Here is a 27,787-nt window from a genome sequence, read left to right on the forward strand (position 1 = left end):
GTTTGCTCACAGCTTCAAAAGATCAAGGCCTGGAAGACTTCAGTTACAGGTGGGATGCCACTTTCCAGGCCACTGCATTTTTACAGAAACACATCATCTCTGCGAGTGATGAGAAAGAATCACTGCAACACCTTCATTCTCTAATTAGGAACAGTGAGAAATGGAAAGCCTGAGTGAAATCCCAGCTGAAAGGATATGTATTTGTTCCAATAATCTGATACCGGATGAAATGAGACAGGACATTACATTATTGTCATTTAGCTAGTCCTGTTATCCAGAGAGACTTACATAGGTTACAATTTTGCGTGTTATCCATTCATACAGCTGGATATTTACTGAGGCAATTCTGGGTTAAGTACCTTGCCCAAGAGAACAACAGCAGTGCCCCAACAGGGAATTGAGCCAGCAACCTTTTTGGTTACAAGCCCCGCTCCTTACCACTATGCCACACTGCTGCCCATTGTGGCTCAAGAGCATAGCCCCGACACGCTTCTCATACACAGTACACAGAGACACTAAGCATTGTCAGGCAGGAAAACAGTACAATAAATGTGAAAGAAACAAAACACTTGACATATTTAAAGAAGGTATTTTTCAAAATAGCAATGACACCATTAAAGGTATTCTACCACAACAAAGTGGTTTGGGTGTTTGCACGCTTAATATGTTTCCACTGCTCTTGTAGCACCTGGCTTTTGCAGCTATTATTAAAACTTACTGTCACTGTAACCATGAAGTGTTGCTTTTACCTGACGGAACATTTTATTTGAAAGGATAGTCATCTCCATATGATAACTCCGCAAAGATGACAGGTCACAGCAGCTGTGGGCATGCAAATTGAGCTAGTGATTTTTCTTTACATCTACCATGCTGGATATATGCGCTATGAGATTCCCTTTACATGAAGGGGTTTTATGAATACTCTACATCAACGGTAACAGAAGCCAGCAGATATCAGGTGAGCAGTGAAAGCTGCATTTGCTTAATTTAAAACAAGATAAAAGTTTGAGGAGGGATTGTTGTGTTTTGTCAAGGGTCTGACAGGGATTATAAGCACAGGTGTTTTGTTTTATTTATGAACTCACGTAGCAATAAACAGTGCATGCAAAAAAGATGAGGATGGAAGTAGCATCTGCAGGAAAAGTTGCTATGAGTCAATCAAAATTCTTTAACTTGAAAACCACAGCAGGCTAATCCTTGTAGTATGTGCATGTCTCCTCTGTGGTGAAACACAATAATAAAATGCATTTCTGTAACGAAGTACTGAAAATGGACTATGCAAAAATCATGGTGTTGCTACACAACTGTATCAGGCAGGCGCATGTAGTATTGCTTTCTTGACATGGGAAATCTCCTCTTTAAAGAATGGACAGGAAAAACCAAGATGGTTTGATGACACAGCTACCCTCTCAGGTTCAGGGCTGAAAGTTTCTTGTTAAACTTTTTTGTTAAAATAATAGATACTGAAAGATGAGTACCGAACAGAGTCAACAACAAAAGTAGTACTAGCTGGGGATATATAAAACTGTTTCAGAGAGGAAAAAAAAATGCATATACTCTCTTCTCCGATAAGGCCGGGTTTTTGAAAGTGTGGCACACAGCAACGTTTCTGCTTGGTGCTTAAAACTTCAGCTTCTATTACGGAGGGCGTTCATCAACGGCTTCGGTTGCCTCTGCAGCAAAATGCAAATACCGCCCTGCCGGTCTCCCGGCGGTTTCCCCTGAGGTGTGCGAGCAGTCCGCGCGCAGGTTTTGCCGCGTAGCGTCGCGTCGCCGAAAACGCTCCGGGAAGGTGCGGGGAGAGGTGACCGAAGCGAGATCGTGCTGAATCAACCCTGACTCTGATTAAGCGCAGCAGACAATGCACGGCTTAATGGCTGTGCTTAGCCTTAGCCGCGACTGCACCGCGCTCCACGCTTTGAGCTCCTCTTTTAAATCGCGTGGGTGTTTTGTCAAATGCGTTGCACTGTTTTTCGCTTGAAGGGGAGCCAGTTCTTTCTCAAAAGTGCATAAATAACAACATTCTCTGTGGGTCCGCTGCGCTAAATAAAGGATAAATAAGATGTATCCAGAACTCCAGGGGGAAACAGTCACGTGTAAATATGTTTGTTTGTTTGTTGATTTGTTTTCTATTCTGTGTACAATATGGGTGAAGTTTTTAGAACAAACACAATTGTTTAACCTAGCCAAGTGGAAGCATAGTACAGTAAGGGTGAGAGTACAGTAAGAGAACTCCAGTAGCCTATATCGGCACTGAGGTGCATTATCAGACATTTAGGGCTCATTTTGAGTACCATGCACCAGGGCAGGAGGAGGGGGTGAGTGAGAGTTTTTGTCCCAAGATTCTGCCATCCAGAATCCCATATCCTCTCTCCCCCTCTTTCTTTCTAAAACTTCCCCACTAGCTTCCAAGCTTTATTTAATATAGGTCCCTTGAGGTTTCCTTGCTGCAAATAAGACTGAAGGCCTAAAAAAAATATCTCAGCTAAGTCTTGCACATTCTGGTCTCAAGAGGAGGTCTTTTCTTTTGTTCAGTGAGCTGTGCATACGGTGTGGAGCCAAAGTCAAAACGCTAGAAAAGTCCATACCCACCAGCATCCTATAAGAAAAGCTGGCAGCCCTGTCCCTCAGTACTGCTCAATGCCCCTAATGAAAAACTGCCTGCCAAAACACTCACACACACATATACACTGTATCTACTACTACTACTACACACACACACACACACACACACTTTGAATATATTTGCGATTTTTACATCCAACTGGGAATGAGGGTAGCAGACAGGCAAACTCTGAACACAGCCAACTGGTTAATGCGCGCGAGAGAAACAGGCGGTATGGGGGCAATTCCTGCAACGTATGGCGAGGGAAGAGGGCGGTACAGAACAGCGCCAAGCTTCGTCTGACACACACTGCTTATTTTCAGTTTGCACCGGGAGACAGAATATCACACTACTGTTAATCAAGGGAAGAGGAGCAGCACCACTGGCTTCACGAGATAGCAGTCCGTATGTCTGCGTAACTGACCGCAGAGTGCTTTGCACTTCATTTTGAATAACAAATTAGAAATGAGAGATCAGGGTAATTACTTCATTTGTAATGAGATTTCAGCAGTGGCAAAACAGCTGTTTGAGGAAACATGATATTATGCTACTAAACGACTGTGTAATGGAAACATTTCAATATATCAATTTTTAAGACATGCTGTGGATTTGGAGCAAACACATTATTATAACATATTATGCATTATTTAGATTGATTAAGTAGAGGGGTTACACCAATGTCCTAATGATGCAATATCATCCAGTGGGTCATGGGTTGTCTACCTGGGAGCAAACACGTTATTATAACATATTATGCATATTGCACTTTCATAACTGTGCAACAGAAAGAGACAGCAAGGAATTGGAATGCAAGGTGCGAAGACAAAGTTTCCTCAGGCAAAGGTGCCGGCTAGCGAAATGAATAGCGACCTGACAAAACAAAAAAAAAAAAGATGAAATGTCTGCGGCGGGCGAAGTCGGCGCTGTGCGGACGTGTTTGTATGTGGTGTTTTTTTTCCCCCGTCTGCCCCTTTGGTGCGGGGGCTGGGCTGCGGAACAAGTTTATTGTCGGGAGGACAATAGGCTGAAGCCTTTATCTCCCCTTTTCATCGCCTGAAACCCCGCAGGACGGACGGAAGCCGTGTATCGGATTTTCGCATCAGGGGATGCGCGGCATATCTCTCCATCTGCTTACAAATAAGGAGGTGGAAGGAGGAGGGGAGGCAGGGCAGGACTAAAGAGCAGGACGCCTTTAGATCACATCAGATAGAGCGTCTCGTTTGTTAGGATGCAGGGCAGTAGTTTGTTGCAGTTATCAGCACTTTGATTCAAGCCTTTGACATACGGACCTGCTCTTCAAGCACAAGGCATCTGACAAAAATAAAAAAAAATCTCTCAGCGCTCACCGCAGGCCTGAAAACAGCTCTCACTGCCTCATAAATCGACCGGAATTTCACAATCATCTTTAGAATCTCAGATGGGCAGTCCGTGCATTGTCAGTGAATCACATTAATAAATGTCATATTGTCAACAGCAACACGCAGTGACTGAGGGCCGCCTCCCGAAGACATGAAAAATGATCCAGAAGTAAAAGTCGCTGTTGTATCTCTACTGTAATTTGACGTTTTCTGAGAGAAGTGCACAAGTATTTATCACAGCAAGTAAATCACCCTTATAAGGCAGATTTACACGTTTGGTACATCCAACCAAAAATTTCCCTGGATTTCATTCTGCTATGCAGCCACCGTTCAGTGACTTTCAAAAGGAAAGACAGACAGCCCAGTGTATGCAAACAGAACAGCTCTTTTCCCATCATGCAGTGCTTCCACCACCCTGCTGTTTCTCCCAGCCCAGGGTGGTGTCAGTATGCAGAAATACAGACAGAGAGAGAGAGAGAAAGGGGGAGGTGTCTAGCTGACAGAAGCTTCGAACACCCAATCTCTTGATCTCTCCACCTCTGTCCTGCCCTAGTGCAAGTCACCTGAAACAGGAGTACCCTCCCCCCTCCCATACATAGGACTCAATTATCAGACCTCCAGGCAGGCTCACCATCCGCCTGTTCCTGCCGCTCTAAGTGGCCTCTTGGCTGTAGCACTTTAGTCTGTTGCTTTCACTTTTGAAGACGGGGGCAGGGGTAGTGACGGTCTATCATGCCCTACATTGCTCCAAATGTACACTGGGGTCTCTGGCAACCATCAAGAAGCATAAATGATACCATACACTGAACAGGCACAAAGGCAAAAAAAAGAAATGCTAAAGAAAGAAACGTGGCAATTATGAAACGGCAAAGCCATTTGCTCGAGCAGTCTGTTCTGAGAGGTGACACGAAGTACGACTGAAATGAGCTCCTGCCACAAAAGAGGGAACAACCCTGGCGATTTCATTCCTTTCTTTGTGTTCCTCCTGTATGAAATCTCATATTACCTGTCAATTTAACCGCATAAAGTCAACCCCATCCGCTACGTTCGCTGGAACCCACAGGTTCACCGGTCGAATGAGAACAGAATGGAGAACAGAGCCGGAGGAGCCTGCCTTCCCCTCAGACCCCATCCCCAGGAAAGCAGCCATGTCATCACGAGGATCGCATTGTGCCGCCGTAAATGAAACAAATTATGGCTGTCATTATAGCCCCTGTCTTGGACGCGGTGTCCTTTGTCGCTGACGGTCTGGAAGACCAATTACGCTGAGAAATGACAAACAGCGTTTGTTTTGTATTCCACTAATTTAGCGCTCATCTCCCTCCCCCCTATCACTGAGGCTAGCTCTCTGTGCAAGGGCCCCCCCAGCAAATGGCTTTCGATTATGAATGCTCAGTTGTGTGTTGCCTTCCACTGCACATCAATTACCCCGCAATAAACGTCTCTCATACTGGACAAAATTTAAACCTGAATGGCAATCAGCGATTTGCTGCTGTATTCAGTTAAAGTAACTGCACATCAAATTGACGCATCGTGTGCTGAATGCTCCTCTATTAATTGGCTATGCTAACTCAAAAATTGAAGATGTTGTATATCTCTCATTTGAAGTGGAATAAGAACAGGCCGGAAAGGGAAAGGGTGGAAGTTTCTTTACATCAGCTGAAAGTGCGGGCTTTATCTGACATTCCCTCAGATAATGCCCGAGTTATCAGTCATGTACATTGACTAGGAAAGTGCAAACTGGTGCGATCGTGTAAGGAAATATGCATAACAGTACAGCTGTCAATTACACATGCTTCTGCCAGACTTCAGTCAAATTGGCGTTGTGTCTGACAGAGAACCGATGGTAAATGACATCCCTATGAGACCTTTCTGCACTGCTCCTGATCCTCTGAGCTATTACTTTAAAGAACAGGAAGTAGAGACTCAGCTTCCTTTCCCAGAATCACAAACTCCCCGACCCTCCCATCAGCTGCCACCTAATACAAAGAATGACCAGATGAGTGGAATAAAACCATTTGAACTCCTTTGCCCTGTTTCTTCCCAGGAGCTGAGTTACATTTTACAGTACAATTTACAATTACAGTAACTCCTATCCCTTTGTACAACAAACTTGTATTCAAATTCAAATTAAAGAGTTTACTCAAACTTGGCAAATATGTTCTAACCCCTCCAACACATTTGGCTGCAACCAGGTACCAAGTCCTTGGTGATCCAAAATCACATTACGTGCAGTTGTATTCCTGTAATGCATGACATAGTTTAATGAAAAAAGGAAAACTGGAAATGCTTACATAGTTTAATGAAAACGTAATATTGGAAATATTTTTCAAAAGGATGCCAAGGATACTTTTAAAAATAGGTTTAGAGTTTAGGTTTAGAGAGACTTTTGATAGGCAGACATATTTCAGGATTCAAACATCCGCAAGATGTTTACCTCTTTTGGCATTTAAATGTCGTCATTACATTTTACTATCTCATTTGTTTAATGAGCATTGTCATCTGTCAAGGTTTATGGATCAAACCATTTTTTCCATTCCGCTCCTAAATTTCAAGGTTTAAAAACAGCTTTGTCTGCATGTGGTACAGGAATCTCTAATTCATTATTAGGTGGTGGATATTTCAGGAGGTATAGTTTAGAGATATAAAACTTCAAGGCTTTAAGAGAGCATGGCAGAGAAAGGGGGGGTAACTAATTTTCACAAAAATGGCAAACGGTGCTCTGTAATTCACATTAGCTACCTGACTCATATGTACATCAGTCATGCACAACCCACCTTTCAAACTACCCAGTTGCAAATCGTGTTTCTTGACCGCTGTTGCTGTTTACAGCACTTTTGTTTCTGTGTCTGGGCTTAGCTGGACTCTTAGTGTGATTGACAGTGTGTCAATCTAAACAGAGACACAACTTTTAGAACACAGATCTCACAGTCTGATCAAACGACTAACCAGCCTAAACATATGCAGCTCTGCCTCTCAGTTTCAGGTTGCTATGGGTGCCACTGTTTAGAGTCGGTCTGGCCCCAGTCTAGGCAAACAACGCTGAAGTCATTTCCTAATCAGGCCCAAATTACAGTATGTGATAAATAGCCCACAAAGCACAAGAACACTCATGAATGTAATTAAAGAGGCATAGTGGTTATTTGGGTGCATTTTTTAAAAACCTGCGTAATGCGTATATTGTGCCATAAGTTTCTGCCTCAGCAGCTGGAACTTTCCATCAATTTATTTTCAGTAGGCTGGTTAAATGAAACAGACATTTAAAAATTAGCTTTGGGGCTGTGACACAGCCTACAATTCAGGAATTAAAATGACTGAATCGGAATCTCCTAATTCAACATTATGGCACAAAAGGACAGTGGTGTAAAATTTAATATTTTATGCTTATGGTTTGCATAATCTGCGCTGTATTTATAATCATTGGGGCTAAACAGTTTCCAGCAGCTCTAAACAGACTAGCAATTTCACAGGGACTGAGGCCGAGCAGCTCTGTATATACCTTTTGCCCTGTAATGACCTGTCAGAACCACAGCTCATCAATTCACATGAAGCAGAGATTGGATGAGCAACACTGTGCTCCTCAATTACATTTGCAAACTGGCACAGACATACTGGGACTTAGTCAGGGTAAGAATGAATAGCATTTTTAGCAAATAGCCGCAGCTTAATACCTACTCGGCTGCGCTTGCACTTTCGAAGCAAACAAAGGTTTGACTGTGCAGAAAGTTTGGGCGATAATTGCAAAACAAGCAACCGGACAATTCCCCGTCCGTGGCCGTGCTGCGTTTCGGCTGGTCAATTTGTAAATTGAGCTCAGCGGATCACGAGGATACCCCTTTGGCCCAAACTGGTGCGTCAGGCTTAATTTCCTGAACAGGTCAAACAGAGGCCACAGTCAGCAGGCATGTCAATGTACCTCATATTCAAGAGAGCCCATTATTGGTAAAAGTAGTCATCCAATGACCAACCAATCGCTTTCCCTGGGTTTTGTTTTCTTTCTAGGTTAACTAGGACAAATCATGTTCTGTGAGATGAACATTTGCTGGAGGCAGTGGAAGATTCTTTTTTTTCCATTTGACTAAACTCCTACAAAGATAAAGTACTGAATGGAGGTTGGGGGATACACTGGCTCTGTATGGTACCGCTCTGTATGTGTGTAATAGCTTGATAACAGCTACAATGTGTCAGGAGGGGGGTAATCCTTCTTGAGGATGAATGGCTGTAGATACACAGGCAGCCGCCAAAATACAGTAGGCTCCTCTGATCCTCAGCTCTCACATTAGCCCATTCGTTTTCTATCAAAATCGGGATTGATTTTCAAAGTCGTGCTGGTTATACAGTCTCTCTCTCTCTGACACACACTCACACAGGTCTAGGAGTTCATATTCCACAATAGCAACCAGAATTCCTCACAATTCCAAAATGTGGGTCCTGCACTCTCAGGGGAGTGGTGTGGAGAGCGAGGGGGGAAAAAAAAAAGTTGTTCCATACAACTGCGTAGGCTGTAGTCAATCTCCTCTCTGTCTGTAAAATCCGAGGGGAAAAGAGAGATTTGCCCGGGCAGGTTTCGCGCTGCTTCCCACTGCTGTAAGTCTGAGCGACCTTTGTTTCCAAAGCAGACAAAACACATATAGATTGAGCTGTCCCCGGCTCTCAAGAGCTCGGTCCGGATTTGGAGCACGAGCCCGGACACAGTTGGATCTTGTTACGAAACCGTATGCATGTTTGTTTTACACTGGCTCATTTTTTCTTCCTCAAATTGGATTGATTACCCTCTGCTGTTCAGCTTCCATCACAGCACGATAGCTTTTCCCCCGCACTATTATACCCTGAGGTGAATCGAGGAATGAAGAGCGCTATATAAATGCAAATGCGTTGCACCGCATTGTGGAGCTCAGCCGCTCTTCAAAATCTATGTCCCCCCATTTTTTTAAGATAGCCCTTTTTTTCCCCTTCTTCTTCTTCAGTCAGTGGAATCAGAGATGTCAGCTCGTATCATTCTCCGCTAAAAAAAAGGAAAAAAAATGTAAAAAGACGGGCAGATTGTATCAAAGGAGGCTGTCTAAGAACGAGCCGCGATTCCTGTTCCTTAATTATCTGAAAAAGGGGCCTATTCATGTTCTCCATTTGTAGGTGTGTGCGGGAGGCTGCTCCGCGCAGTGCCAAGCGAGGCGGGGAGAAAAGGCTCCGTGATTGCCAACCTGATGACTTTCATTTGCGCTGATGACAAATGGCCGTGGTGGCGCATCGCGCCAAAACGGAGAGGGGGGGGGGGTGAGGGTGGGGGGAGACGAGATTAAAAGGCGCTCCCTCCGCCGCCTCTGCATCTCATTAACAGACACATGTTGCAAGCGGCTCGGAGGAGTAAGGCGAACAGCGCACGAGTCGCACGGAACATGTGGTTTTTCTCCCCCTCCGATTTCCTTTAATTCCATTTCTGGCTCCATTGATGTGGGGTCTCAGAGGAAGGGGAGAGGGATCCGGAGCATGTCTGTGACGGGCTGGCTGACACATGTCTGTCCCCCTCCCTGCACCTCGGCGTGCTCAGGGGCAGGGCAGGGAGGGGGCGCCCCTGCCTGTTCCTCATTAAACGCACGTTTTAGGGGGTGAGGTGCAAGTTGGTTTTGGCAGCGCGGCAAGGAAATGTAAATGGTTTCCAGCAGCCTGGCTGATTGGCTGAAGTTCGACGGAAGGCTCTGAAGGAGGACCCGTGCCAATTAGGGGGAATTCAAAGGCTTTCCTCCAGGGAGGCGCCCAAGAAGCAGCAGAAATAGGATGGACAGCTTTCCAGCTCTCAGTGGAGATGCTCCTATGGATGGACAGATGAAGACGGACAGATGGCAGGTTAGATAGATGGACTGACAGAGGTAAGCAGTTAGACAGGCAGACAGACAGACAGACGGTTGACAAGGCAGACGGAAAAGGCCCAGAGTCTTCAGCAGCCTACCAGAGCATGACTCTACAATAAAAATTACATCCAATTATACTGGCAGGTCTTTAATGCCTATGGGCAACACAGCAAACAGAGAACGAAACCAAACGTACGCACGGAACCAGAAGGTGAACCACCAAGCTGGTCTCAGCCATTAAACCGAGAGAGAGAGGCCGTCTCCTGAGGCACACGCTCCGCTGCTCGTTACGCCCCTAATGAAGACGTGCTGGTAGCGGGGATGCTGTGGCCATCCATAATAATTGTTGACATAACTAAACTAACCCCGGAGACCGAAGCGCATGCATAATTCATCTTCTCCATGTGCCCTTCAAGAAATCCAGACCGGATTCTCTCCTGTTGTACGAGCCCTGTTTCCAGGAATGTCCTTCAAGCATGTTCATCAGTGCCTGTGAAGATTGTGATATGGCTACTTACACTAGATGATGCCGTTGAGATTTGCAAAAAAAAAAAAAAAAATCCAGTCCTAACCTGTTCAGCATAATACCTCTGCCATGCTAAAATCATCACCATAAATAAAGCTGTAATACTCCTCCAGTATTTCTGTTAGCCACACTGTTAAACTTCATCATAAAATCATAACAACAGTATCTTATCCAGCGCAACATACACAGCCTGCAATTCACATTAATTTGCACTAAAAGAAATCCGCCCTCAAGGGTACATGCTGCCCTCGGGTCCAACCAGGATTCTTACCTACAGCTCTCTGGTTTTCCACTTGCTCTTTTGCCCCTAACACACACCGTTACCCTTATACCTGATTATACACCTAGCTTTAAAGAATGAATGGTGGGCATAAACAATCCGTGGTATACAAGGCTCAGAGATGTTTAAGTACCATAGATAAAACACCTGCCTATGTATGTGACTCAAGGCTCATGGACTGTGAATGTAATTAAGAGTGAATACAAATCCACCGCAGGGGCTACACAAAGCCTGTTTTTCCCCGGCTTCAGTGTAATCCAGCCAGCACGCTCAGAGGCCTACAGGGCTTAGATAGTCTCTCTCTCTCTCTTAGCAGGGCAAAACCCTCCCCTGTGTCTACTTCAACCAGCACTTTAGCCAGTATTTAATGAAGAGAGCCATTATTCCCAGGTTACTGATGTAGTTGCACTGAAAGACCAAAAAAAAAGAGAAAAAACAGCAGGAGATGTAATTTGGAGTGATGCGCTTAACCACACGCGAGCCCCATTCAGCCCGCGTGTTTTAAATCAGATCGACTCTGACGCGCATTAGCCAGGGTTTAAAGGCCCATTACCATTTGGTCACACTGCATTCACATCATTATGACTTTTCTCCTGTGGGTATTTGACAGTGGTGAATTCAATTCTTTTTTCCTGTCTTGAATTTTTTTTTTTTTTTTTTTTTTTACAGTACCAGCTGATCCCAGGACCATCCCTCTTTTGGAGAAAAACAGTGGACGAGTGGACACAGCAGGAGACTTTGGACCTGTGTCCAGGAGTTCAGGTTGCTGGGTGGTCACTGCTGTTGCCCCCTTTGATGTTAATTTTGGCATCTTTTACAGATTTAGTTTTAGTCTTAGCCTTTTGACTGAAAATACATATTAGACTTAGTCACAGTTTCTTCATTTCACCCTTCTTAGTTTTAGTTGGCAAAAATTTCAGGCATTTAACCTAATTTTAGTCATATCCTCTTTATTCACATTTAGACAGATTTTTTGTTTTTCATTATATTCTTATAAACCTTAAACTTTCATCAAGCACACACAGATGGGCTTAGACTAGTTTCCTATATGTATACGAATGATGTCTTGCTTATTAGTTGAGAGGTTGAAACAACTTTGCTAATACTTGAATAGATTTAGCATATGGAATGATTGCGGTCAGCTCTTAAATGAGTTAATGAATGCAGGAAAAAAGAGTCAACATATCAATTAATATTCTAATTTAGACGTTTATGAAGTATATAAAATTCCACTTAAATTATACCTTGAGAACAGTTACTTCTGCCTAATATCATCTTGCCTTCATTAAAAGAAAATGTCAAGTTTATATTTTGTGGGAATAATAGTGTTGTTATAAAATATTATATTGTGCCTATCCTCTAAAGCCAACTGATAAATTATGCTCCCAAATGAATATATTTAAACACAGCTAGCAGGAATGAATATAAGGAAATTAAACCAGCGAGGAAAGTATGCAGCATTGATTGTTTGTAAAACACCTTTCTCTCCATACTCAATTGCCACTGCTGTGCATTTCCCCTATCAATTATTGCGTCATCATAATACCTCATAGTAACTCTTCCACAACCATATCAACCCTAGATGTGCTTGCAATCTATGAAAATATCAAAGTAAGCTTACATTAGAAAATAGTCTCTGAGCAGCATAGCGTAGAACCTGGATTGCCATGCAATGTGCTTTATTTTATGAAAACCTGCACACATCTTTTGACCACAACCTTTGAATCATGGCAATGAAAAGCAAATACATTATTTTGTGTTTATTTTTCATACAAAGTAGGATGTAATGTCAGCCCTATGATGGAGGCAATGCAGAAATTTGCTGATTTGTCGCACAGAGAAACAACTAGTATCGTCGGAAAGGGTAAGTTCTGCTGTTTATTTTGATATGCGGTACGCTGTGAAGCGATAGGGACTTCGTGACGTATTCAACTGAGAAGCAGGAGTGTGAAAATGGGTGAAGAAATTAGTAAAGATATTTGCGGAAGTTTGATTTGTCTTCATAACATGATTACTTCGGTATGTACAGATATGTGATTAGCATCATTACAAAGCTCTGGTTCCGCTCTTTCGTGTGATATGTGTTCCATATCTATGCAATGAGTTCATGAGCAATTCAAACAAGAGTAATGGGTGTGGAGATGGACACAGAGCTGTATGCAGATTTGATGTAAATTCAAAATTATTTTCTCGCCAACACTTTGTTGCATAGAGTCAGACAAGCAACTAGCATCGTTAGCGATGACTACTTCGTAGTGTGCTGCATCTGAGCCTGCATCTGTCAGGCTTTAAGGGTTAAAAGACATTTTTAGTGACAATTGCAAGTGACAAATTTTTTTTTTTTTTTTTTAAGATTTTTCCAGAGACCCCGCCCCCCCATCCCCCCCCTAAAATTTTGCTGTTGAGGCATTCAGGGGGTTTCAAGTGTGAATCAAGGGGTCTCAGACCCCCCTGAGACCCCCCGTATTTCGCACCCTGACTGAGGCTGATACTGACACCTGAAACACAGCAAAGCGGCACTGGTGGCCACGCCCCCAACTCTGAAAAGCAATGCCTGTTTCCTTAATAGGTACCGCATTAAGAAAGAAGCCAATTCTCTGTCCTCAACCCTGAGGATGGCATCACCCGAAGATACTCCCAAAGGTTTCCTCCCCAGCTTTGTAGCAATTACCCACAATCCCTTGAGAACCCAAATCCACTGTATCTTCTGTGCAGCCTGTGTAATCAGTTGCTGATACAGTCTCTCAGCTCTCAATAATGGCTGCAGGACACTAAATCACAGAAGAATGAGATAGAGGGGAAGGCAGCCACACTAATAACATACCCCCTACTCAAAAGCACGCATGTCTGCTCTTTATCTACACATGTTTAATCATGTATCTGCCGGAGTTCCAAAATTGAACGCCCTAATCTTAAATTGCTCATTCAAAAGGAATAATTACAGCTCTCCAAAGGTAAGTTTTTGTATAACATAAAACAAACGTAGGGGTTATCATAGGATATAAAGGTGTGTGTGGTCGTAATACTGCAACTGTGTAAATTATTGGAAATTGCCTTGCAGTTTAAACACAGACACATTACTATCACAAAATCAGCATGAACCTGCTACAGTCCAGCTTGCAATTGGCTGTCAAGGCCCTTCTTTTGCTATGTGAGTAGAAACCCAAGACATTCATTTCACATTAAAACATTCAATTTGAAATGGGCCATTTTTCAAAAGAAATACAAACATGGCCAGTGATGACAAGAATAAAACTCCAGCCCTTATTAAACCAATGTCATAAAAGCCACCTGAAAGATCACCCATTGTTTTTTTTTTTTTTTTCCTCATTTCAGGAACAGAAGAAATACACCATTGTGGCCTTGTTTTTTCTGCAGGATTACCTTGCAAGGAAATGCACAGAGAATGACAGTTTTTTTTCTTCTTTCTTAAACAGAGCATGGCTTTCATTTTTAAAAGCTGCGGATACTTTATATGCCCCTCATCTCTAATGAGTACTCCATAAACAAAAAGTATCAATATCCCAAAATGAAAATCACAGCCAAATGCTCAGATCCAAGCTTTTTCCATTATAAAACAGATCCCCATTTAAATTGTTTCAACATAAATGTTCAGAGGTTAAAACAGCTTGAAAAAGGGCAGATGGACAATATATATTACTTAAAAAATGCAACAATGCTTCTCTCTAGAACATGCCTAAGTTTATGGAACACCTGCTCCAAGTGCACTAAAAATGTTATCTGCCAAAATCACAGACTACTCTAAGATGCAGATTCAGTCGAACCGTGATGTGATTTGCCTCCAACTTTAGGTTACACATTTAAAAATAACTCCAGTTTAGACTTGCTCGTCTAAGTGAAGTCAGGATCCGGGCCTGAGACGAGATTTCAGACAAGCGGAAAGAGGGAGTTGCGTGTAACAATCAACAAACATGGCAGCCCTCTGCCGCAGATCAGTTTGACTGCAAGTCAAAAAAGGAACTTCAAATGGAGCGGCGCTCCCAGCCTCCAAACTCTGCCTCACAAACAGACCGCAATCCCACCGCACGGCATCCGGCCCAGCCAATCATCCGCCACCGAAATGGAGGGGACCGTTATTTGCTTGGAAAATGTTGCAGATTTGAGGCTATACAGACATGTGAATAGGTGATCTGAAATCCTTTTCAAGGGAGCAATTTCTTTTTTTCAAGGAGAGGTAATGTTGGCCTCGGTGGGCCTGCTCTGAAAGCCTCTTTGTTGCACCCCCCCCCCCAATATTCTGACGGTCTCTGAGGCACGAGTCAATCAGGCTTATTCTTCGCCTCCCATTTTCAATTTTCCCCTCTCCACGTGAATGGCGCTCCTCTCCATTGTTGCCGAGTGCAGCGATGCTCACCTCACGCGGGGTGATTGCTCTGTCAGAGCTCAAAGAAATCTATGACAAAAAAAGAGATGTGCAGAAAGGAGCCTATTCCGTGCCTTGAGGTTTCATTAAAGTGACAAAGCGACTTGTTGCGGCAGAACTATTTCGAACAGACCTTTGGGTGACAAAAGAGCGCCGCATTTGAACGCTTGCGTTTGTATGTGGGTTTTTTTTTTTACCACATTCGCAAGGTTGTCCCTGTGTCTAATTGCAAACAGATCTCATTCATCAGCATCTCTGTATTTAAGCATATCAGACAAAGAGCACAATTAGACTCTTAAATAGCAGGTTTGCCATTTCCAAGGTTTGCTTATCAAACTTTGACCAGAACCCTCTGAGATGAATGACAATCAGCTGAGGGTGCAAAGGCATTAAAAGCTTAAATAGATTGTTGAAACTGAATACACATACTAAAGTTTCCTGTTAGCAGAGACAAGAGTTAAAGCTCTGAAAAAACTACTGGAATTTGTCCACATTTACAGCTCTTAACAGCAGGGGGGCTGTGAAACACGTGAAGCCAAATCAGGCACTGCAACATAACACATTGTACCAGGCCTCCAGAAATGCAGTCAGCACAAGAACTCAGAGGGACAAACAGTGGTAGTTCAAAAAAATGATGAGGGAAGCAGGTGGCAAGTGATATAAAAATGCCTTGCCATCCTTTAAACATATATCATCATTTCTGCGTGTTCACATCCGCTATATCTTCATAGTGTACAGATACTGAGGAGATAATGAAGCCGATCATTGTCTCTGAGGAAGCCACTGTCCGCCGAGCACATCGGAGATCCACCCCTTTGGCTGAGACGTGCCCCGCGGGCAATGGGAAACTGCACACTGGAACGTGAATGGGGTTGTAGGTCAGAGATGGATGCCGGATTGGGCAGACAGCCGTGCAAGAAGCACATCTCTCCATTGTCTTCAGAGAGATGGTGCAGAACCTTGCACAGATCTGTCTTAGAGTTCACAGGTACTCATTGGATACAGAATGAAGTAGTTCAGCTTCGAGTTTAGCATCGCCAAAAGGTAGTCATGGTTGCTACCTTTCCTTTGCTTCCCCTATAGGTTGTAGACACTTTCTATAAACTGAAACCACTACCTGCCTGTTTTGCATGGCACAGTGTGGTTGCTGGTTTCCACATATGCTCAGTAATACTCAGAATTTATGCTATTATCTGTCCAGAAGCTGGAAAAAATATTAATTCACTTGAGTTCCACAAACTCTGGAACAGATGGGTGTACACAACCTTCCATGTACGCCATCTGGCGGACTGAACGGCGTCCCTCCAGTCTGCAGACTCTGGGCCGCCCCCTGGGGAGGGCAAACGCAGCCAGGTCGAATCAGGTAAAAACGGAACACACCCGGGTAGGGTCACGTGTTCGCGACTGGCACGGCGGTATTTCCCCTGGGAGACCAGAAAAGCTTCACCCTGACTGGCAGCCGCGATTTCTCGCCGAGCGCTGGCGTCCGCTCAGGAGCGGGAGAGTGACAGGAGAATAAGCGCCCAGCTGAGCGACACATGAACACGTGACCACTCTCAGAGAGGGGAGGAAACTCCAGGCAGAACGAACAGGTGGCATGACTGAATTAGCATCCCGCTTCTAATGGGGAGAAGCTGTACAAACACGGCTGCTTTTGGGTGTGACAACGGGACCTTAGAAATGAGGGTGTCCTTCATTGTGCAATTGCCAGCTCCCCCAAAGAAATGGCAGTACTTTCGTTCTACCACTAGAGTGTAAACAGTCATTAACAAAGGGCAAAGTAGTTTCCCTCCCAGAATGGCGCCTTTTCTTCCATTCTATTTTACTATTCTATTTTGAGATATAAATATACTGTCTCAACATATCTTAACAATATGTTACATTTGGAATTCAATTTTGAATCTTGATGGACAACTAGGCGTTTTCTAAATGTCCATATGAGTTTGTGTGTTTTATTTCAGTTTCCACTAATCACTCATCATATTTTGGATGGTGACACCCAGCCTTAGAGGTCACATGCATCTACAAAAATGGTGAGGCTTGCATGAGAGGTAAGATAGATATCTATTTAGCCACATTACATTTTCACTCCAAAATGACCTCTGACTTCCACTGTGTTGGACAGATGAAGTAGCAGGGATGGCAATGGCACAAAAAAAATAAAAGGAGAAATCTGCAGAAAGCAAATAAATCAGCATATGAAGGAGATGCCTTATCATTGTTCCAGTGTGTACACCACAGGGATTTCCCCTGACTGAGTAAAAGCTGCTCTTCATTATTCATGGATCCCAGTTCTGTAATTAAGCACAAAGCAAGGACTAGACGCTGGCCCTACCTTACACACTAGTGACTCAACCCGGGGTATCTCTGCATTCCCTGGGTGTGGAGTTATAATGTGGCTGTATGTGTAAGCAGGGGAGGGGGAAAAGATGTTCTATTCTCGACTTCCTCCTGGGAGGCAGTCGCGACTTCTAAAGAGGGAAGAAGTTTTTCTTTACCTCACCTATGGAACGCTGGCATGTCCGGCATCCGCAGGGGCTTTGAGAACCAAAGTCAGTGACATCCCCTCCTCAACACCAGACGGCACCCAGGAGAGGCGACAGGAATTTTGGGGTCTATGGCTACAGAAGGATGAAGAGGCTGACCACCCCTACACTCAGTGTCCCTGCCTCAACCTTTTCCCTAGGAGAAAGGCAAGGAGAACCCCATGGCCACCATCTGACTTCATAAACAACCCCTAAAAAAAGACACTATCTATCTGTATTCCTCATGTCAACACTAGTACTTTTTGAATGAGGAAGATATAATCCATTATTAACCTTAAAAGGGATTGTGTGTTTCACTGATGTATATGGGCTATTTTTAGAATTTAACATGCATCTTGGATCAATCGCCTCATTTTTGAAAGACAATATGTTCCTCAGTCGCATTTTGCATAATTATTTAATCCGTCACATTATGTAGGAATGAGCAGTCAGCTACAGACACAGTCGAGTTCTGAATCTTCAAAGAACATCAGACGAAATGCCTGAACATGTTTTAGAGAATTCAATCAAACCTGGACAAAATAACATCAGGTATTCGCAGCAATATTGACTGTTCTGGGTGGCTGTATTCTCTCCTTCATCGCATAGATATTCATAGATTATATGTCAACCTCTTCAGCGTGCGGCTGTGGAGTAATTTTACCTGCATATATGCATTAGTCACTGGCTTCTAAAATAAAACATTATGGTGATGCTAAATTTGGTATCAGTGGTTTTTACAGGTTATACTAATGTTTTTGTGCTTTCAAACGTCCTCCACGTATAATAAACACACTGCAACACAAACGGCAGAGACAGCAATGTGTCTTAAAAGCTGCTCTGTACATTTTGGTTGTTAACTCTCAGCCTCATAGCTTTTTTTTGTTGTTGTTATTTTTCTTTATCATTGACTTCCATCACAGAAGTTCATCTTGAAACCCCCGGAAGCCAGGAGTATCCCTGGACACTGCAAGTAGGAAGAAGAAAGCCTTTTACCTCTTCAGAAACAAATTCCTGCAAGGTAGCGGAAGAACAAAAAAACCCATCTCTTTTAGTATTATATATATATATATATATATATATATATATATAAATATATATATATATATATATATATGTGTGTGTGTGTGTGTGTGTGTGTGTATGTATAAATGCAGTTACCTTGACTAACATCACAGATTCACACACACACTCACACAGCCAACAGCACAATCACACAGCCAAACTTTCCTTAAAAGAGGCGCGTTAATGGACAACTGCTCCTCCAGCTGCATCTAATATGGATTCCTGAGGCCTCTTACGGTGACAATGATATGATTTAATTAGTCTAATGTCTTTATTCAGAATAATTCGGAAGATTATCTCCTAAATGGTAGAGATTACGATGGGGCGGTCCAGTTCCAAACCCATGACTACTCCATTACCGCTGCCCTGGGCTATGACCTGGAGAAACAAGTGGATTCAGAGTGAAATCCAATAAAAAAAGGCAGCACTGAGGTATCGCTCCAATGCATTGCTTTGCCTGAGAGTCTACCCTGGACCTTTTGCTCAAATTCGTTTATCTGGGGTCGCTAATGTAAAATTTAAGCGGTATCAGAGAGACATGTTTAACCTTTCGTCCGGGCGCTCCGCAGCTCACACGTGTGGAGTGAATACCAATTCCCACTGACACTGTACAGATAAGGGAGGCCTCGATCGCTTTGAAATATTGCGCAGACGTCGACTCCGTTGCGCCGCCGGGGCTACGGGACCTATCGAGTGAGCGCAGATGTAAGCCTATACAGGGAGGCTATTTGGTTTTGTGCGGGCCGTTGCAATCCTTTATGACATTCAGAACATTAACGGAACAAAAGGGGAAAAAAAAAACGTTAAGAAGACTTACTTCTTCCAGAGGCTCTTCAGCTTATCGTTATTTAGCCGAATCAAGGCCACAGATAAGTTCCTCGGATAAAGCTCGGTTGGTCAGCGCGATTATCATGATAAATGGGGCTCTTCTCACCAAGCATTCCCCATTCGCTGGTACCGTCTACGACGTGATTTGTTGATCGTACCTGCAAAAACCTACCAACCGTTGCAGATAAATCGGTGAAAAAAAATATCAGCCAGGGAGTATCAGGGATTTGTGAACAATGGTACTTTTCATCCTGGGTTTGGCAGGTAGTCTAAACTAGAGTCAAAGCAACACATTCAAGTGACAGATCCCATTGTGGACCTGCACCTTGTAATTATTTAAACGATTTCCTTTAAAAAGCTGCACATCAATTTAAAGAACCATCTAGAAACAAAAGAAACTACTAAGCAGCCAAGTGCTACAGATTTCTGTGCCATTCTTACTCTCTTAATCCCTCATTATCTCACAGTCCTGTGTGCAACAATGGAACCATATCTTAATGCAGGGACATTTCCTCCATGCAGTTGATTTCCTCCAATGCAGTTGATTTCCTCCATCGAAGTTTCTGTTTTGGGGGTAATTACACGGCCTCCATTGTACATGTCTTGATGGAGTCATATTCTTCACTTAGGTGATTCAAGAGCCTTTAGTCAAAGGTAAAACAGCACACCTTTGACCTCATGACACTGTTGTAACATGGGTACAATTTGACTGTGGTCACCACAACGCCACACAATTGCCCTCAATAAGCAACAAACTGGACAGTAAATGTATACTGAGTGGACTATGCCTCCATCTGGTCATCTCCTGTATCCTCTGCGCAATTATGGTAGGTTTACTCCCAGAATGCTGTGCTACGAGCCACGCCAGGTCCTGAAAGGGGGACTGCGCTGGAACAAACCACGCACACAAAGCGACAATGGAGTAAACGCATGAGTCAACTCGATTAGCGCTGATGCACTCGGATGGCCGTGACCCACGCGGAGCGTCGGAAGGTCCCCACGGTGACATTTACACAATCGGCACCGGCAACGGGGGCCCGCCCCGACGGGTCCGGGTGCCTCGCTCTCCCCGGCGCCCGGCGGTCAGGGCTCATCAGGATGGCGGGGCATGACGCGGCGTGCCCTCACCTTGGGCGCGGCCCAGGCCACGGACTGTGTGTTTTTGTTATTTCCTTTTCGAAGGGAGCGTATGAGACAGCTCCTGTTGCTCGTGGGCATGTGGGGCAGCACCCAAAATAAACATGCCGGATCTGTTAGCCGGCTGGTGGCAGATGCACCCTGGTGCCACCGTAGGATACCTGCACCCACAGGGTATATGCCCTCGTGCCATTATCTTAACCCAGCTGAGGAGGTGCCCGGGAGGACCCTGCCCTTGGACAAGCAAGCCTGAGAGGAGTGGAGTCCCCAGGGGTGAAAGCGAGCTACAGCATAACAGTAAGAGAAAATCAGCTGGTGCACCACACTGGCAAGACATCCTGACTCCTGCATTAATTCCATTGTTGTTTAAAAAATACTAGGACCTATTTATGATGGAAAAAAAAATCTTTTTTAATATCATTACGTTGTTTTGCCAGTAAACACAGTTCCAAATGAAAACATTCAGCTAAATTAAGTAGCTGACATTTTGAGCCGGCATTTTCATATCCTTTTGTGCTTGCTGTATAACACAGACTTGCATCAGTCTCCTCAGCGAAATCATGTTTCCCCTGTTGGGTGCTATCCCAGAGTTCATCTTTCAGTGGGTCATTTTGCTTGTTTGTAACAAAACAAAACAGCTGACAAAAAAACAACAGTAACATTTTTGATTGACAAGCTGATTTTGAGCTGCGTGCTTCTTGACTGGAAGCTTGTAAATAAGTGCAAAGACTGACCGGCATCTTAACTTTTCGACAGTGCCCTCTGGGGAACATATGAATTTGTCAGGGAATCAAATCCTATGCAGCAGAAGGCAGACTGTTTCCGGCATACTGGGAATGTCTACTTAAGTGCAGTGATGCAGGCAGATCTGAGAGTCACACATTTTATCATTTATGGCAGCTAGGTATGACCCTACCATCATCATTTTTGTTTCAAGATCAGCTTATTATCTAACAATTATTAGTTGCTACAAAAGGGCAAAGATGTAGAAAGCCATAGCTAGTGAAAAAGGTTATTCATTCAACAATGTAGCATGGTAGCTAACTTTTTTTGGTAGATTTGGCCATTAACTGAACATTTTCTGCATTAACCTCATAAAATGTGAAAAAGGGTGTATTGTGGTTAGCTAGCCAGGTAGATAGAAACTATGTGTTCAGTCAATGTAGAGTATTACTGCTTTACCTGCACTGACGTGAAGTGACACTTGAGAACCAGAATTAGAGCAAAAGGAAATTGATACTTTAGGATACTCTGAAATCCATAATACTGAAATACATAAATGCTGGTGTGCTGGTATAATAATGCAGGTTGTAATCAAGCAGTCCACAGCAGGCTGAGTAGCAAATATTTTGTATAACAGTGTAGGCCTATTGCATCGTTTAACTATTCATGCCAAGATCATTACGAAAGAATACTACAGACTAACACCATGAAATGAAGTCATTGGAATTAAAGGGGCGCTATGTTACACCCTGTGATATTTTGCCATTAGCTATTGGAGTCCAGTACATTCACATGCATACAGATGGCCACCATCTATCCCAGAGGCCCCTGATGAATTGAAAAAAAGCAAATCAGAGGGTCTCTCACCCTCCAGAAGTTTATAACAGTTCAACAATTCCACCATGATTCCAGGCCCTAGCTGGGGTAATTATCCCAGTGGCGCAGCACAATACGCTCTCAGAGACTTTCTAGTGAAAAAGAAAAGCCACAGCCTGTTTTCCAAAAGGGGGGGGGGGGGGGGTCTTTGTAAAATGCACACTGAGTTTTTTTTTTCTCTGTAATTCATTGTACTGAGTGGGGTAAACATAGCTGCAAAGTCACCATGTGCGGCCACAATCCATAAGATCACACCGTAAGATGCAAGATGCCTACCTGCACGAGCTGTAATTAAACATTGTTGCCATTATCATAATTACAGCAATTAGCAGCAGTAACAGAACCAGAAGCAGCAGTTGCAGTAACAGTAATTAGTGTACAATTATTAGTATTTTCCATATAAGGGAGGGGGGTTTAAGCAAAGCTATTTTGCAGTGCAGTGTTGAAAAATATAAATAGCAGTCTTATAAAAACAGAATTTCTTTATTTTTCATCACAGCATGAAGCAATGTGCAAATTTAAGGCCAGCAAGCCACACAAGTCCTTCTCCAGGCTAGGCCACTGCGAGCAGCCACAGTGCCTGACTCCACATCTGTCTTCATTTAAACACAAATCAAACACTTGATATAGACATCAGCTTCGTTCAATACTCTATCTAGCCATGGCCCCCTGTGACACACTGTACCACCTAGAGACAGCAAGCTGTGGTCAGATAACATGGAGAGAGCCAAACAGAGAGAGAGAGAGGAAGGGAGAGAGAGAGAGAGAGGGAGAGAGAGAGAGAGAGAGAGGAAGGGAAAGAGAGAGAGAGAGAGAGAGGAAGGGAGAGAGAGGGAGGGAGAGAGAGAGAGAGGGAAGGAGTGAGGGAGAGAGAGAAAGTGAGAGGGAGTGAGAAACAGAGAGAGGAATTTCTACTGCAAGAGAGCTGTAAATACCAAGATAGTGCGGAAGGCAGGGAGCAAGACAGTTGCACATACTCAGTGCATCTGCATTCTGCGCAACTCTGAGCACATGCTAGTGAACCAACCCCCGGCTCTGCTGGCCATTATTCAAAATAGGCTTTCTATGCATTTGCTGAACCGAATAGCAGCCTCTTTAGCCTGACCTCAGAAATGCAGTCCATTTCAAATTGGTTGCTCAGTTCCAAAGCTATCTCCATGTTCCACCCTCTCCGAAATGAAAAGACTGTTAAAAGGACTTGCCTGGCATTTGGACATTTGTTAGGGGGTTTATAAGAAACTTGAGGTTGAGGAAGTGAACTCAGATTAAACAACATGGACAGTGTATATAAGACAGGGTCACTGAAACTACAGATATAATAGACAAGCTCTCCAAAAATGCTATTCATAATTAATATTCTAAGCTTTGGCTCAGGACACCTTTGACACCAGGCATAGCAGCCTCACAGAGTTCAGAGAGTTCTAGGGGAGCTGTCCGTTTTCATGGTGGTGCTGAAATGGATAGCTCCACGTACAGTAGCTCTACCTGGGCTGCACTGCATTATGTTGTATTTCATTAATGATAAAGTTACGTAACATTACTTTTCTTTTTTTTTATTTTTGTTCTCTCACTGCTCTTTCAGCCCTTTACACAACCCTGTTTTGGAATGGGCAACTGTATGCTAAGCTTGTCTCACCCTGACAACCGCTCCACTCAACGCAGGAGCACTGAGGTGAGACGAATGTAATCCTCCGATACTCAGCCAACAGCTAATTTCTGCATTACAAGTCACACAGTGCAATACAGTGGAGTGGGGGCTCATTGTAGGATAGGTGCTACTCCACTGATATCATCCCAGCAACTTGCAGGCGCCTGACAAATTGCAAGTTGCCTGAGAGAAGTGAGATGAGGAAACCCTGGCTGACCTCTATATATTTGTCTCTGTGTGTATGTATATATATTATATATACTATACTATACTATATATTATATATACTATATTATATTTATATATATATATATATATATATATATATATATATATATATATATATATATATATATATATACTCGTCCACACACGCACACACACACACAAGCAAATACAATCGCAAATATTCCATGCACAGTCTGTCTGGACAAAATCATTGTTAAATGCTAAATTCATAAATCATTTCATGTTTGATAAGCTTAAAAGGGTCTCAATGATAACTGCAATTATGAAAAAATTATCTCTAGCAAAATAACAGCAAGTGGCAGATACCTTTCGACCTTTACTACCTGTCCCCTTGAGGAGCCAGACACAGTCAAGCCAATTAAAATTATCAGCTTTGTCCTACCGGAAAGATAATTTTCCAACATCTCAGCTGAGTTTAGCTCTTCAGGAATAAGTTAGCAAGAGCCACAGGCTTCATGGAACAGCTATAGAACGTGAATTTTCAATTTCAGTTTTTGATGAACGGTTTCATTTAAGATGATAAATGCTTTCAAACACTGCATTTGCCTCAGCCAACCAATCACATACTGCATGTTGGGAATTTCATTTGCAATGTGTGTGCTTCAACACAGCAATTCAGATGAAACAGGCTAACAAATGGCCTGGCAAAGGCTTCATTTTTGAATGTATACCTCATTAAAACATCTGGTAAATAAAAATAATGATAGCAATAATAATAATAATAATAATAAACAACTGGCAAGTCAGACAGGAATGGGTGGAATATTGACCAGCTTCAAACCAAATCATGAAAACATGCTGAAATAATTTTGTCCGTGTGACTAATAAACACTTATTTCCTCTGTAATTATTTTATTTGAGACTGAAAAGACTGACATGCGCAGGGTCAGTTTACAACCCAAACCACAGCACAATATTCCCTAGAAAAATATATACTCAGAAGCTGCAGAACTTACCACTTCTGGTAAGCAGTGCCTTTCCTATTATCATTATGCATTAGATTACATTGTGTTTACATTACATTACATTACTTCATTTAGCAGACGCTCTTACCCAGAGCGACTCACAAATAAGTGCATCACTATGCTAAGAGTAATTATCACAAAGTATTACAAGAGGTCAGTAAGATACTGATGTGTTGTATCAGTAGATCCACCTTTAGTGGAGAGGATCCATTGTGGTTCACATAAGAAAGGTCAACAGACACCGGCAACCGAAAATGAGTTATGGCTAACGTTTCCCTCTGAAACATCAAATCAGGACTCTGACTCATGGATCTTGTTAGCCTGTCATTTGACAAAAACAATGTGAAAGAACAATGGCGGTCCTTGTTCGCGGTGCTCGCTGTCCATGCGCAAATCACCCCCCACCCCCATATAAACACACTGAGGTCAGGGCACAGAGGTAACACGGGCTGACAACACAATGTCACAATCAATCAGCCTCTCTCAGTCTGGGGTCAAGCTCCACACCCCCACCGCATGGCCCTGCCACTGTTCTGAGATCAGCCTTCGAGCTCTGATGAAATGCTAACTGCAACTTGCGCACAGACACTTTTGTTTCAGAATGGAGGAAATACATAAACACATCCAGACGCTGTCACGAATGCCTGGCAAATGGTCCACTGAGTAAAATAATGTCACCTTGAAAATGTTGGTGGACACTTGTACAGCTATTTTTTCCCCAGACAATTTTCATGTCTCCTGCTCAGGTGAATAAAATCTTGCCACAGCGAAAGGTTTTAAAACATACAGGTTCTCAAAGGTTGACTTCACTGCAACAAACGAGGGCTGCTATTTAACTCATGCGTTCCTCAATTACGCAAACCTTTGTTTCTAATCGCCAGCTCTTACCGCAGCAACCTGTACACTCTTGCAAGAGCACTGACGCCAGCAGCTGCTTTTCTCATACATATCACACAATATCGCAGCAAGTGAGCACTGCAGGACAGGCACTACTCCATTGATGTCATCCCGACACCACACAGACGCCTGAAATATCTCAACGTGCCTGAGAATGGCAAGACGAGGAGACCCCAGTTACCCGCCCGCCCCTACTTCTCACTGGCCAAATCAAATCTATTCCGTCGCTGTGTGCTCCTGGTCACTGGCAAAAGGCACAGCAGGTTTTGAACCCTGCATTCAAGACAAGCCCTTTGCGGACACCTCAGGAGGGCTTCTGTCCTGTTCTCTCCTCAGGCCTATTTTTGCAGGGGAACCCAGCAGCTCCTCTGGGGCGTCCGGTGAAATCTTGAGGTTTTTTTGATAGACAAAAAACATGTCTCTTTCCTAACAACAGTAGTCATTTCCCAATGTCATGAAAATTGCTCCCATTGAAAACATCTCCCATTCAGCAATTTGAATTCGCAGTAAATGGATCATAATGAATAAAGCCAAAGTGCACAAAGTGCACTCCTTTCAGTTCCTTGGTTGCTAAAATGTTACAGGGACTGATGCCACTGCTAGATTTTGTTTAATCATTTTCAAGAAGACTAATTTGTTTTAACACATTATATGCAGGGCTTTGACTGCTTGCATCGGCGCTGATAATTAACGTGACAGCGATTTAATTCATAAATGGAAAGTGTGATGTGATTGATTCTGCTATGTGCTAAACAAAATAAATCAGGGCACTTCCCCTTAATGAATTCTCTGAACGTATTTTCCACACGTCTACTCCGAGACAGGTCTGTACTTTATTTGTCAAATTCATAGCCTACGCATATTCCATGGAATAAATCTCAATTATCTCGATTTTAAGCGTTCCGTATATCATGCAGAAACGTTTAAAAGATATCCAGTTGATTTTTCCTGCCTGATACAACAGGGGTGACAACAGACAAAGTGCTATGTAATAAGAATGTTATGGTCCAGAGAGGTGCTGCTGGGAAATGAAGTCCAGAGGTCCCTTAAGGGTACTTCTCAACAGTAACTAATGACTTCACATCCAGTTAGCGCCACTGTCATTCAACATTTTCCTTTCAGATGCTTCTACCCCCAATGACAGAATGCCATCTGCTACTGGCCTCATTCACAAATCCTATTGAACACTTTTTGCTTGAATTGCATGACCAAAAGAAAGTGGCCTGAATTAAACAGAAGCATTTACAGCATTACCCCAAATGGCACGGCTTGATTAAGTTATTTGAAAAAGCGAGGGTGTGGCCTTACCTTGCCCACATAGAGGGGGTCGTCGCCTGTGTACTCCTCCAACACGAAGAACTGGTTCCACACCCAGCTTCGTTTCTGCCTGTGGTGGGCTGACCCGGGGCCCCTGGGAGCCCCCGGGGGTCTGGGAGGGGGCCCAGCTTCGGCGCTCAGTCCTGAGCACCCGGCCTCCCACAGACTCAGCACCAGAGTCGCCACGCCCACTGAAATCCACACCTGGGGGCCGCTCAGCCTCATCTGGGACACGGCTGAGTACTCCTCACTGCAGCGAAGACGACGCGCCCCTTTCCTGCCTGCCAAGGCCCGGGAGAGACCGGGACTGCTCTGTACGGGCCGGTGCTCTGCTCCTGTCTGCGTGCTCGCTCGGAGGCGCGCTCTGAGGAGAAATCCCGGTCCCTCTGTGGACAGAGCAGCAGTCACTTAAAGGAGCCCCGGCGCAAGGAGGAGAGGATGACTGCAGAGACGACTTCTTTACAAGCGAGGTAGCGTGCGGGGCACCTATCAGGATAGAGAGAGAGAGAGGAAAAGGGAGGGAGGGGGAGACAGACAGAGGGAGGGAGGGAGGGT

At 43.7% G+C, this 27,787-nt stretch overlaps 1 protein-coding gene across 1 annotated transcript in view; it reads right to left on the bottom strand.

Moving 5' to 3' along the window:
• Nucleotides 1-27,457, bottom strand: part of cdh7a (cadherin 7a) — a 73,401-nt gene extending 45,944 nt beyond the window's left edge. Inside the window, exon 1 of the mRNA XM_036519021.1 lies at nucleotides 27,224-27,457. Within this exon, the coding sequence (XP_036374914.1) occupies nucleotides 27,224-27,457 (234 nt within the window). The remainder of the gene's footprint in view (nucleotides 1-27,223) is intronic.
• Nucleotides 27,458-27,787: the final 330 nt, after the last annotated feature.

This window comes from Megalops cyprinoides, chromosome 24 (assembly GCF_013368585.1).
Source record: "Megalops cyprinoides isolate fMegCyp1 chromosome 24, fMegCyp1.pri, whole genome shotgun sequence".
NCBI lineage: Eukaryota > Metazoa > Chordata > Actinopteri > Elopiformes > Megalopidae > Megalops > Megalops cyprinoides.